A 14,501-nucleotide genomic window follows, 5' to 3' on the forward strand; every position below is an offset into this window, starting at 1 on the left:
ACATCACTGCGGGGGTCCAGAGCATGATTGATGGTCATGATTTTCCTGGTCTTACGATCCAGCGTCTCTAGCTCTGCCTGGGTCCAGTCTATTATTCCTGCAGTGTATCTGATAACAGGTATAGCCCTAGTGTTTATGGCTTGTATGGTGTTCCCGCCATTGAGTTTGGACTTGAGGATTTTTCTAACTCTCCTGATGTATTCACTTCCCATTTTTCTTTTCACTTCAGTGTATGCAATGTTATCAGCCTGGAGAATGCCCAAGTATTTGTAATGTTCTTTCTCTTCCAGGTTCTTGATGTTGCTTCCATTGGGCAGTTCTATTTCTTCTGTTTTTGTTATTTTCCCTCCGTTCATTTTTAATGCAGCACACTTGTCTAGTCCAAACTCCATTGCTATATCGCCACTGAATATACGGACAGTGTTTAGCAGTGATTCAATTTCTGACTGGGACTTTCCATACAACTTCAGATCGTCCATGTACAGCAGATGGTTTGTTTTACTTGATGTTTTAGATGTTTGGTATCCGAGGTCTATTTTGTTTAGTATTTGTGAAAGTGGGGTCATGGTGATTACAAACAACAGAAGGGATAGTGAGTCCCCTTGGAATATGTCCAAGTGTCTCGCCATTGATTGTTAACTGTGTACTCCACATGCTCATTGCTTTTTTTTTATTAATATCTGAATATTTTTGCTGACACCAGTTGTTTCTAAACATTTTAGTATCCATGTGTGAGGCAATGAATCAAAGGCTTTCTTGTAGTCAATCCATGCAACACTCAGATTGGTTTTTCTTCTCTTGCAATTCTCTAAAATCATTTTGTCAATCAGCAGCTGGTCTTTTGTGCCTCTGGTGTTCGGGCAATTTCCTTTCTGTTCAACTGGGAGCTTTTTGTTAGTTAATAAGTGTTGCATCACTTCATCTGCTATTATTCCAGTTAATAATTTGAACATGGTTGGCAGGCAGGTTATTGGTCTATAATTACTTGGAACTGCACCTTTTCCTGGGTCTTTCATTATGAGATGAGTTTTCCCAGTTGTTAGCCATTGTTCAATATCACCACCTTGCAAAATGTGATTGAACTGTTTTGATAGTTGTTTATGAAGGCTTGGTAATAATAATAATAATAATAATAATAATAATAATAATAATAAAATCTTATATTATATACATCATATTACATTAATAATAACAACAACAACAACAACTATTATTATTATTATTATTATTTAACATTTATATTCTGCTCTTCCTCCAAGGAGCCCAGGGCAGTGTACTACATACTTAAAGAGCAACATTGTCAAAAATGTTTTGTTAATCCAAGTATACTATGTCAACTGTATCATGTTTATCCACATGCCTGATGACACTCTCAAAGAACTCCAAAAGGTTGGTGAGGCCCTTCCTGTCACCTATCCAGCTATGGAGTTACCTGGCCAAAGGGACGATGCCATGTCCTATCCCAAGCTTGTCAGTCTGTCAAGCAACACAATCACACAGGGGCATTCCCTCTTCCCACTCTTTCCCTTCCTCCCCTCACCTGGCAAGCAGGAAGGAAAGGGGACGGGATGACAGGATGGGCACTAAGTGTGTTGCTAATGATGTGACATTGATGTATGTCCACAAGCACAAATACTCCAGATGGCAGCATAAGCAGGGCACCCCATCACAGTGCCTGGAGCAGAACAAATGGCTGGCAGGGGGAGGTACTTAGCGGGGGGGGGGTATAAAAAGCAGCCCCAACCATTCTTGAACAGCCAAGAAAGGGGCCCCAGATCATTCCCCTTTGGGGGTTTTCAGTCCCTAGACTTCCTTATGAGAAGGGCCAGTCACCAGGGTCAGCATTACTCTAGTCAGAGGAGCCATTCGACATATGTGATTATGATGGATGCTGACCCTAGGCAGACTATGCTCACTCAAAATAGTGCTAGGCCCTGGAGACACCCCCTAAAAACTCATGAGAAGTACCAGCAGAAGGGAGGAGAGAGAACTGCTGAGCAAAATCTCTAATAGTATGTGATGACAAAACATCCCCTTCTCCCACGGAATACTCTTTCATGAGAGTGTTATGCCATTGGGGGTCTTTATTGAGCCAGGTTGCTGTATGGAGGAAAGCCATGGGGACGGGTACCCCAAAACCGCTCTCCCTGACTTGGTGACTGCCGCCAAGTAGCTGTCAAGGCTTGCCCTGTGCCAGCCTGTCCGCCCATGTGGGCATGTGTACCCTTACTTGTGCCCCCAAATGGTGAACCCGCTGTCCTGGGATCCCTGGAGATCAGGGCTACGCTTTCCCATGATTTCCTGCACTGGCAGAACTGCATATGGTGCAACCTCAGACCAAACCGAAAAAGTTTGAATGAGTTTTAAAGATCCTTCCATGCACCCGGTATTCTTCCCGTCTGCACACGCGGCCAGGCTCTGACACATGGAGCATCTAAATATCATTTGGGTGTGTGCAAGGCTTCACAGGGAAGTGAGGGGTTGCAGCACTATCTTTTACCATGGAGAACTGGGGGCCCCCACACAAGCGGGGCCCTTGGTGTTGGGTTAGTTCAAATTGTGAGTGTGTTGTCCAATGGGAGACGTAGCCTTATGGTCCTCCCCAGTAGACTGACCCTCTCATGAGAGGGATAGCCCACCAGAGCAAGGTGCCAGCAGAGCAGGAATGTGGTTTAGTCTTCATTGAATGCTTTGATGGTGACAAGAGCATGCTAGATCATGGCAGGACAGCTCCCCCCACTGGATCCTTTTCCGTCCCTCATATACATATCCCCTCCTAGGAAGTCTTCATGTTCCATTCCCTTTCCCACGTAACAGGGAAATATTGCTCCTCCCCAGAGCTCTTCCCCCCCCCCCTCAAATGGTGCCTGTGCGGGGGACTGTTTCGGTGCAGGGCTCTTTGGAGGGCCGCTGTGCAATCACTATCTGAAGAAGTGCTGGTATGGTATGACATTTAAAGGGATTTAAATGCCCTTTCCATGCTGAGGATGGGTGATTCAAAAATGATCGTGCTTGGCACATCCCCTTGAAAAATCATCACCTAATATAGCCGTTCTGCTGATGTGCTGGCGCTTTGCACACAGTCTGGCCATGGAACTTGCTGGGATTGGCCTCGGTAGCTGAGCAGCAAGGAGGGGCTCCCTTCTCCTGGTACCAGAGGGTTGCAGATCAGTTTGAAGAACTTCAGTGGTGCAATTTACAGTTTAAAATTAGAACTGTGGGTTCGCCAATCTCCGGTTTCATGTTATGTCTGAATTTGGCTTATGTCTGTTGTACCTGTTTTACAAATAATTTTTGTTTCTTTCCTTTTGTTGCTCAGCTTTTCAATCTCAGAATGATCCTTAACTAGTGAGCCAGGTCCTTATGATGTACGATTCTCCAGCTTGGAAACAAATCTGATATATGCTGATGAGAGCTTGGGTGATAATTGCCTCATCTTGCATAAGGGCAGGGCACCATCAGCACAAGTAGAATTAGGTTCTATAATATTCTGCAAACCAGTGAAATAATTGGTCCCCTATTGACTCTACATTTCTCACATTAGATTGAAGGTGTCTCATCTTTAGCATCTACAATTAATCGCTGTCAATTTAAGTTGATGGCAACTATACAGAAACACTTCAGACATTCTGCCTATGAAGTTTCAGTTTTGAGTACCTCACCTTGATGTTTTACTTGGTTTCTTTTGTAGGAAGTAGCAGAATTGAGATGACCTCTTGATAGATGGGCAGGTTATGTGCAGGAGATTATTAATGTTTCTGTATGAGAGGAAGTGATCCTGACTGCTGAAAATATGGTGGTTATGAGGATGCTCCCTAAGAAGGCATAGAGAGGATTACACCCTGAAGAGTAGAATAATTATTAGCCAGCTGCAAATATCTCTTTCTTGGCAAGATGATTTGAACTCATGGCAGCATGAAGCTCACTCTCTTTGATGAGATTTCTTATCTGAATACATTTCAAACTGATTTTAAGTCTGGCCCCCTTACAGAAACTGCCTTGATAATCTTGATGGGAAGATAGGGGGAGTACAATTTTCTTAGACCTCTCAACAGTGTTTGATACTGTAAGCAATAGGGATGTGCACAAATTGATTTTTTGCAATTCGATTCGAGGTCGAACAGAATAAGCCAGATTTGATTCAAACTCAAATCTGCAAACTCAAATCTGATCAGATTCAATCTGAGGTGGATTTGATTAAATTCAGATCAATTCAGCCCACTTCTAAAGGTCCTAGGGGCACCAAATTTGGGTGGTGGGTAGGTCTGCATGGGTACCCTACCACCTACCACCCATATTTCAAGGCAGTGAGGCACTTGGTTGATTTTTAATGATTTCTTTAGTTTTTACTGATTTTGTATATTTCCACCATAGGAAATAATGGGGATTTGAAGTTGACCTTTCCCTAACCCTAACATGGATTCTCAGCTTTTATTGTGTGTGGTTGTTTTTTTTTAAGTTAAGCTCTAGCCCTTGTAGAAGTGCAGTTATGGAGCAAAATGTGCGGTCACTATTCTCCAAGTGTTTGGATTCTTTGATGTATAATAACTTTTCCTCAGTGAATCCATACGAGGATTCATTACACACCCTCATTTCTTCTATTCATGTTGACTGTCTTTGGACAGTGCCAACTACATGTACCAACCACACACACACACACACACACACACACACACACACACACACCCGCTACCCACAAGGCAGTGGGGTACTTACTCAGTTTATGTTCTAGGAATTTTTGAGGTGTTTAGACTCTTTGGTGTTGAATAACCCTTCCTCATAATGAATCCCTAGGAGGGATTCATTACACACCAGAGTGTCTTCAGGGTGTGTGTGTGTGTGTGGTTTCTTATGTACATCATGGAGGGCAGCCAATCAGTAAACTTTCCTTGGAAGCATATGTTATCCTGAGCCCTGAGTAGGAAGAAGTACATTTGGTCTGCATACATTGAGAGTGCTTTCAGATATGCCTTCCTGCTCTGTACATAGTGGCTGACGTGATGCGAAAGGGTAATGGGGATGTGAGAGTATTGCGGCACTGCTGCTGTGAACACAGAAGCAGCAGTGCTTCTGGGGAGGAAGGCGGTTGCACTACACAGGATTGTGTGGATGGGATACTGGTAATATTGGAAGTGTAACCTCCGTCCTCCCCAGTAGCACCGCTGCTTCTGTATTGACAGTACCTTACACTACAGTACCTTACACTACAGTACCTTACTCTCCTCATTACCCTTCTGCATATATGTCAGTGACTACGTTCGTCTCCTCCCTTGGTTAGGGCAGAAGCAGTGATATTTAATCACATTATTGCACTACACAATCTAAATGCAATTTAAATGCTGAATCACTTGGTGAAGAGACAGTGATTAATATGGACACAATCCTGCATTATGATGCATCATAAAAGCCAAATATGGAAAGTGGCAGATGTTAATTGCATTTGCCTGAGATTTACTTGTATAACAAGTATTAGTATAACCTGTATTATGTATAGCTTCAGAATCTTGCTTTTCTCTCCTGCCTTCTACTAGGAAATGTCCATATGCTTTTTTGATACACAGGCATTTATATGAGCCTTATCAAAACTCTTTAGCTAGATAGATGGATATTCCTGTTGAAAAGATTAATGCTAGTAAGGCCTTTCAACATATGTATGACACTGAGATACAGCAGCAAGTGTCCATCTCCACTTAAAATAGCCTGTGGATAAAAATTGTTTTTAATAAATCATATTTTGGCAGATCTATGTCAACAGTCAAGCCCCCAAATGCTAAGGTTTCAGCATACTATTTTTGTCTGTTTCTAAACAAGTTGAACTTAAACAATGCATCCCATTCATTGTGGACAGTGGAGTACTTAAATCTAAAATCTATTTCAACTTAATTTACAGCAATGCAGGAACTAACGGTAGTAGGAACAGTGTATGTGGACTATCTCATTTCTTCTTAGGGCCCATTTTTCAAGCTGTGTGGGAGCTACTGGTGTCATCTCCATAGCAAACAGATTTACTTAGACTATAGATTATTATAAAAACCATGATTTGATAAACAGGATATAGGCTATCAAAGCCCCTGCCTGTATGACAAGAATCATGACACAGCTCCTTCCCATGCCAAAACTATCCTATATTTCAGAGGTGTAGGAAACTGGTGTGCAGGATAAGCAACAGTGCAAAAAGTAGCATTTCTTCATAAAAGTTGGCAAGATTACCATTGTTTCTCCTCTCACCCAAGCATGCTGTTGGCTTTCTGTTACAATGCAAAGCTGTTCAACACACTGCCTTTTCATACTTTTGCTTTAGGAGGAGGATCAATCTCTTCTCCATCCCACTGCCTGAAATAGTAAGGCCCAAGGTCAGACGTCCTATCAGTATTTTAGGGCCCGCCTCCAGGGAGGTAACGGTCTTGCTCATTCGCATATCTTGGTTCTCTGAAGTGAAGATAGTGCTATAAAGGACATTAATTATTGTCTGTTGAGATGGTAATTCTTTTGATTTAAACACCTGCTCACCAGAAGTGGGATGAAACAATTGCAGTTTATGTCCTTCTGAACAGCTGGTTAGAAGAACTACCAGCTTCCATTCACTTCAAATCCTGGAGCAGATTCAGTCAAATGACCAATTTATAAAAGGGTCTTCCCAACTATAAAAGGCTTCCCCTTTTCCTTCAGTGGTGGAAAGAGCAGCCTGGAAAGTGCTCAGAGCAGCCTCAGAACTGAGTGTAGGCCATGAATTTCCATGCATACCTTGAACCTTCCATCCCAGAACAAAAAAAACCAAAAACTGGTTCTGCAATAACAAACACTTGTTCATGTGCTGCAGGAATGCCCAGTCTTTCATAGGTAGCAGGATCAGGGGCTTCCAGCTCTCATTTTAACGAGGCTTAGAACATTTTGCAGAGTGGGCTATTTAAATTAGATCACAGCTTTATTAAAAGGAAGAATAATGACTCTAAACAAAAATGTTTATTTTTAAAAGATGCAAAAAAGAAAATGAACAAACTATTATCATTATTATTAGCTAACTAACTAACTAACTAACTATATACATACATACATACAGCCACTTCTGGAGAGCAGAGATCCACTGAATATATTTCAGGGGTGTGAATTAAAATAAAATATAGGTGCTACTTGACTCTGGTCACCTTAAGTGGCACAGCGGGGAAATGCTTGACTAACAAGCAGAAGGTTGCCGATTCGAATCTCCGCTGGTATGTTTCGCAGACTGTGGGAAACATCTACAGTATATCAGCAGCAGTGATACAGGAAGATGCTGAAAGGCATCATCTCATACTGTGCTGGAGGAGGCACTGGTAAACCCCTTCTGTATTCTACCAAAAGAAAACCACAGGGCTCTGTGGGTGCCAGGAGTCGAAATCGACTTGATGGCACACTTGACTTGACTTGACTTGATTCTGGCACTACCATGTAGCTGTCATCTTTCCTTATTCCCATTCATGTCCATATATTGCACAGATTTATTTCATTTCTGTCACTTGAAAAAAATGAAAGAGAGGGTTGCTAACATGAAGAGCTTACTCTAAGCCAGACAGTGAGTGAGGTTATAGAAGATGAAGGTCAAATCTTAAAACTGTGCCAATATTCCTGTTGTCATGTTATGAAGAAAAGCATTATTATTTTGCAGATGAACCTAATCCAAATTCTATAATTCTATGATAAAAGTGCTATGCAGAACTCAAAAAAGCCTTCCTGCATTAGACCAAGGACTCTTCTAGTCCAGCATCCTGTTCCCCATAGTGGGCAACCAGATGCCTCTGGGAAGCCCAGAAGCATGATATGTTGGCAAGATATGTAGGCCAACATATCAACAGAGGCATAAACTGCCTCTGTGCCTGGAGCTAGCATATAGCCATTATGACTAGTAGGCTTTGATAGACTTGCCCTCCATGCATTTGTCTCACCTCCTTCTAAAGCCATCTAAGCTAGCGGCCATCATCACGTCTTGTGGCAGAAAATTCCATGTGCTATATGAAGAAGTATTTTCTGTGGTTTCCAAATAAATCTTAGCCATCTTTTCCAACCAGCTGTAAATTGTTTTGAAACCAGGGAAATATACAATACAGATTGCAAAAAAGGCCCATTCTTCATATGGCTTCATAAGGATAACTTACCAACTCATGCCAATGACGTGATGGAATGTCTGTGGGGAGAAATGCAAGCAGAACAGCAAAAAGACAATGATGCATGGCCTCAGAAATTGACACCTAGTTGAAACTAAGGTTACAGGAAATTTCTGGGTGTACCACTTCAGATAGCAGACAGAGACGTCATAAGGTTGCAAGCTCCTCCTAGCATGCAAAAGAAACACTGACTAAAACTCTTCTCCCAACATCTAGTTTTCTATGTGTAAAGGTAAAGTGTGCCGTCGAGTGGGTGTCAACTCCTTTGAGCACAGAGCCCTGTGGTTGTCTTTGGTGGAATACAGGAGGGGTTTACCATTGCCATCTTCTGTGCAGAATGAAATGATGACTTTCAGCATCTTCCTATATCGCTGCTACACGATACAGGTGTTTCCCATATTCTGGGAAACATACCAGCAGGGATTTGAACCAGCAACCACTGGCTTGCTAGTCAAGTAATTTCCCTGCTGTGCTGTTAGGTGGCTTTTTCTATGTGTAGGGCGAGTTTTATATGAAGGAATCATGTGACTCCACCTATAGTCAGAAATGATGCAATACAGAAACATTTCCACCATATGATCTGCTGTGTGGGCATGCTAGGCTCTAGCGTGGGATTACTGGAGCAAAGGAGGCTGGTGCGGATGCTGCTGGGGGCGGGCGGTACCTTTAACTGTCAATTACTAGGTGCTTACCTCTCCTCCCGCCACACCTGAAAGCTGTTCTGAGCAGCGGTGCACTGACCAGCACCTGCTGTGCTAGAGGATGGGCTCTGACACTCAGCTGGCGGAGGCCATTTGCATGGCCAGCAAATGGCCTCTACCCATGTGCGGAGGCCAGCTGAGTGGTGGAGCCGATCCTCTGCTGCAGCAGGTGCTGGGCAGCATGCCACTGCCCCATACAGCTTTCAGGTGCGGTGGGAGGAGAGGTAAGCACCTAGTAATTGACAGTTAAAGGTGATTCCCACCGCCCGCCCCTGGTGGCACCCGCACCAGCAGCCGCTGTGCTGTAGGTATCTTCTCCAAGGGGCTCAGAATATCCATGTGCACCCCTTAAGTGTCCTTCTGAATTGGATGCATGATTAAAAAGCACAGTTTGTTCCTATAAATACAGATTCAGAACATACAACACACACACACACACACACACACACACACACCCCTCCTCTATTGCATATAGCATCACCACTCCATGGTATCAATGAGGTCTGTCTGTAGTTCTTTCCCCAGTACTCATTAACTTAAGAAAAGAGATGCATTCATACACAAAAGATCTCACTGTTTCTTGCTCAGAGAAAGGACTTTGCTGATTCATAATAAACATATAATAAAGCCTTCCTTGAAAATTATGTTTCCAATCTAGTGCCTGTCAGGGGGATATTTGCAGCACACAATGTCTGCTGTGAATTTTTGACCTACAGACTGAAACATTGCCCAAGTTTGACAAATTCTGCTGAGAACCAGTGGGAGGTGGCTGACGTGTCAATTCATTTTTGCCACCTCCTAACTGGGGGAAAGGAGAAATAGGACTGCCAGAACCCTTCTGTTCTTCTGTTCCCTGCTTTCTGTTTGCCATCACTGGGTTGTCAGCAGAAGCCCTGTCCCACCCGGTCTTTAAGGTCTGGAAGTTTCCTGCCTCACCATTTAGAACTAGGACTGGGAGAGGCTTCAAAGTTACTCTTTCTGCTGCCATCCTGCCTAATAAGTGATTGACACTCTTAGGCTGGCTCTAAAGCTTAATGCTTGCAGTACCAATCACCGGTTGGTTCTCAAGGTACATGAAAGCTAAGTAGATTGTCTCAGTACTTATAAATATCATTCCCATTACTTGTTTGTAACTGATAAACTGTGAGACTAACTAGCGCGGAGCTCCGTTTGTGCTTAAAGGCCAGCTCAATGCAGCCTGGAAAGCTCATAGATACTCAAAGTCAACAGATGGTACTATGCAAGATACTATCTTATCTACTTAATTTATTTAGGCTGCAGGTTGCAGTCCTTGCCTAGAAGATCTATTAGGTACATATCAGTGTCCTCATTTACCATACTGTACTTTGGAAATGCTGATGAAATTCTAACTCTGTTCATACAAAAGCGGTGGGAGAAAGGCATTGAAAATAGTGGGAGTATATGTCACAGCATAATTAGACAAAAGATTCCATATTAACTGTCATTTCCATTGTTGCTGACTGGCTGAACTTATCTCAAACTTTATTTTTAGAGAAGTCATCTTACTGCCTTGTGCCGAATCCGAGCTTGTTGGCTTGATGACACGATTTGCATCTTCATGAAGAGCACCAAACCAGTCTTTTAGACGAGAAGCAAGATTCCGCAGCTCCTTGTCTGTGCAAACTGCTAAGAGAAGGACAACAATTAAATCAGTGGGAACACCCTACATGTTCTAATAGAAGATATTTCTGTTTATTTCTTGAAGAATAAACTTTGACTACAAGAGCTTTCCATTTGGGAGACATAAGGTATAAAGGGTCAAGGAGTTACAGAGCATATCAAGAAAATATAAAGCAACAAGACAAGATTTATTATTCTCCTCAAATATTGGTTAAGTGGGAAACACAATTTATGGGGTACAATCTGGACATATATCCATCTTCTGTTGCTTCTCAGACATATATGGGAATTTTAGGAGCAGGTTTTTGCCTTTTAGGTTGTGTGAAAAAGAGCATCAATCAAAAAGTAGTAGGAAAAAGAGAGAATCATCCAGCATTGCTATTAGAAAAAAAAACCCCTGAGAATAATGTATTATTCTTGTTTGGTTTAGTTTAAAGCTATTGTCATGGCGATAGGAAATATTTCTTTTAATGGAAGCTGTCATGTTCTCCAATTTGATGGCCTAAGACTTTGCTATCTCTTAAGGGTGCAATTGTTTCCTCATGTTACCTAGATAAAAGCATTCACTGCTTGCTTGCTTCTCCTACACATTTTTACTGGGCTGGGAAAGCTCTAATTTTTCTCATAAATTTCTTCCAAGAGATTAGTGCCCAGCAGAATCTAGTATTTATTAGGTGGGGGGAAATTAAACACTGCTTCCTCACAAAATGAATGTTCCAGCTTTGCATTATCTTTAGTGTTTGAATTCACAGACTGAAGCCATTTTATCATTCTTGTCATGAACTCGTTTTAAAATTTAAATAACATTTCTTCAAATACAAAAGAATCTTTCCTCCAGTAGCACTGGACATGCTCTACAGAATAATCCACAGTAGAGCATCCTTATTCAGACAGTGTGTTTTAATATAGTCCCCTCCCCGCCCCCTATTTCATACAGTCCCATAGATGTCATGGTCCTTTAAAAAGCCAAGTAGCAAGACAGGTCCTTCTTTACTTTAAGGAACCTACAGCTTAACACTGAACAAGGAGAAAGCAAGGCAAAAGGGCAGGGATGGCTGACAGAAGGATAAAGCCATGGGCATATTCTTCTATGAACCTATGTGGCTGAAAATAGCCAGGGAAAGGCCAGGACAAAAATTTGGATTACATGGATGGAGAATACTCAGCAACAGAAAAGAAATGTTCTCCTTCCTCCTTTCCTCCTGAGGAAATCGAAGCATATGGTCAGGTTTATTCAACGAGAGTCTCACTCTGCATGGTATATGAAGATGGCAGTGACCGTAATGGTAGGAAGGGCAAGAGGTATTGAGGTATTAGTAGTAGCCCATTGCATTAGAAAAAGTACAGGTAAGGCATGAGAGCTTTTAGGCTGTGAACAAATGCAATGGGCCTCCTCAACAACACTTCCTCCCTCCTCAGATTTCAGAGTATACACAAAATAGGGTAGGTTTCGCGGGCAAGATTTCCAGATATTGGCACCGAGAGGTAGATGGTGGTGACAGGGGGGTCCACCGCCAACCTGTCTATGCCCCTATGGTTCGTAGCAGCTCTGGTTCATAGTGGCTTCCTATGCCCCTGTGGTTCACACAGTAGAACAACGGACAAATACATTGGAATGTGCTATAGATACGGAAATATGTTAATAATAAACAGCACACACACTCCTCATAAAATACTTCAGCTGTGATGCTTCCTTCCACCCGAGTGTGTTTAGGATTGTGGAGAGTGATCCCTTTGGCAATGTTTCCCAATGTCCTTTTAAAGCCAACCCATTCTTTGCAACTTTAACCAGGTGGCGCAGTGGGGGAGGGGCCCCCTGTGTCTGTGAAGTTGTCCCCCTGTGTCTGTGAAGTTGTCCCTGCTATTGAAATGGATGGCCTGTATGCAGAGGAGCTCCATGTACACATTGGAGCAAACATGGGATTCTGAGGATGGGCTGTGAGGGTTACTTCAAGAAGATACAATAATTTAAAAACAGGGTCCCCCTCCCTCAGTAACTCTTGGGAAGATAATCTGCTTGTAACCCAAGTAAAAAGCAGCAGGAGTGATCATTTATAACTTGTAATGCTTTCAAGTGATTTACGGTATTCATTCTGTTATCCCACAACTTTGCTATGAGAGAGTCTTTAAATGACTCACAGGGAATTGGCAGGGATGTGGATGAGGGAGGCATGTTCACCCAAGGCTAGACACTGTGTGCATGGCTTATCCAAGGCCTTGGACCAAATTCGGTGTGCCAGGCTTGCACACAGTGGTGGGTAGTCCCTTAAAGGCTCAATATGTCTGCAGTTTTGCTGCTTTCTTGGGACAGCAAGACTAAGTGGGGGCAATCCTTGCAGGCCACATTACATGGCTGCTGGGCTGCATTCAGCTTGGAGAGTGGGAAGATGATAAATTGCATCGTCCTGCTTATGTACTAGGCCATTTTACCTTTTTAACTCATTCAAATATCACCAGTGAAAAAACTGGCTTCAGTGACATCTATCAAGAAAGAAGAGTCTTGCTACACTTAAATGATCTCAAGCTATTATGTGCAAAGACATTTTAACCAAAGACATAAACTGTAAAACTGGCAAATTATAGTGAAGGGAAATGCAATCCTAACAAGAATGCTGTTTTTATTACTGAAAAGACCATGTATTGTTCATCATCTTTTTCTTCATTAGAAACATATGCAACCTTATATTTTATTTATTACATGCTACCCATTCCTTGCTTTGCTCACAAGTAGGAGCAAAAGGCCTTAATTAATGGATTTATTGCATTAATACAATTCTAAGTATTATTTCCTCCAAAGAACTGAACTACAGATAATGAAAAAGTTCTGCTTCCGATCAGTTTTATTTGTCAGTTTATGGAAACATGGCAAGCCATTCTGAAATACATTTGCTTGCAGAACACACGTGGGGGGAAAACACCCTATGTTTGATGAGTTGCAACCTAAAGGCGCAGTCTACCTGGAAGTTCTCCTGCACAAGCTGTTCTGAATGACTGGGAGCCGTACAAGAGCAATGCTGTATGAATTGACTACTCTGCTATATCACAGCTCCCATTCATTTCAGTGGGGTTTGCACAATCAGTGCAACTGATTGTGCCTACAATCAGTTGTGAGTTGGTAGTTACAAATATATTGTTATCCATGTGGCAAAGCAGACAACTGGAGCACAAGTGAAGAAAGACTTGACTCAAATAGAATAGATTACAACATAAAGCTCATTTTAAATTCTATGCTCAGGCAATACGTGCAGTAAAGAAGCAATTCTTTTCTTTTCTACCCATATTGCATCCGCAAGCTCACATCCAGCGGAATTGTTTAGGGTTGTGAGAGCGCTAGTATATGCCCCTCTTCCCTTGAATCAGACTTCTGAACCATCAGTTACCCACTGTAATGTTTTTAATGAGTTCTTTGTGGATAAAATATCTCATATTTGCACTGACTTAGACTCAGATCCCACAATTACTGCAGTGTCTGATGCTGAGGTGTCCAGCAACTCCTCTTATGTGGTTAGGTTGGATCACTTTCAGTTTGTGACTCTTGATAATGTGGATAAGCTACTTGGAGCAATGCGGCCTATCATTTGTTTTCTTGTCCCTTGTCCGACATGGCTTATACTATCTAGCAGTGTGTGTGTGTGTGTGTTTGTGTGTGTGGTAGAAAGCCAGGTAAATATTATAAATGCTTCTCTGAGGGAGGGCAGGATGGCTTCCTGTCTTAAGGAGACAAGCATTAGACCTCTTCTGAAGAAGCCTGCATTGGATCCCTCAGGGTTAAGCAACTATAGGCCTTTCTCTAACTTTCCATGGCTGGGCAAGGTAATTGAGAAGCTGGTGGCCTCCAGCTCCAGATAGTCTTGGAAGGAATTGATTATCTAGACCCATTTCAAACTGGGGTGGAGACTGCCTTGGTCGGCCTGATGGATGATCTCCAATGGGAAATTGACAGAAGGAGTGTGACTCTGTTGGTCCTTTTGGATATCTCCATTGCTTTCAATACTATCAACCCTAGTATCCTTCTAGA

General features: G+C 42.4%; 1 protein-coding gene across 5 annotated transcripts in view; it reads right to left on the reverse strand.

The window, feature by feature from the left end:
- SPOCK1 (SPARC (osteonectin), cwcv and kazal like domains proteoglycan 1) overlaps nt 1-14,501 on the reverse strand; it is a 904,393-nt gene that overhangs the window by 42,504 nt on the left and 847,388 nt on the right. For 4 of the 5 annotated variants that reach the window (XM_053293593.1, XM_053293594.1, XM_053293597.1 and 1 more), the window contains one exon: nt 10,370-10,489. In XM_053293593.1, the coding sequence (XP_053149568.1) occupies nt 10,370-10,489 (120 nt within the window). The remainder of the gene's footprint in view (nt 1-10,369; nt 10,490-14,501) is intronic. The other variant, XM_053293595.1, reaches the window with a different exon arrangement.

The sequence above is a fragment of the Hemicordylus capensis genome, chromosome 2 (assembly GCF_027244095.1).
Source record: "Hemicordylus capensis ecotype Gifberg chromosome 2, rHemCap1.1.pri, whole genome shotgun sequence".
NCBI lineage: Eukaryota > Metazoa > Chordata > Lepidosauria > Squamata > Cordylidae > Hemicordylus > Hemicordylus capensis.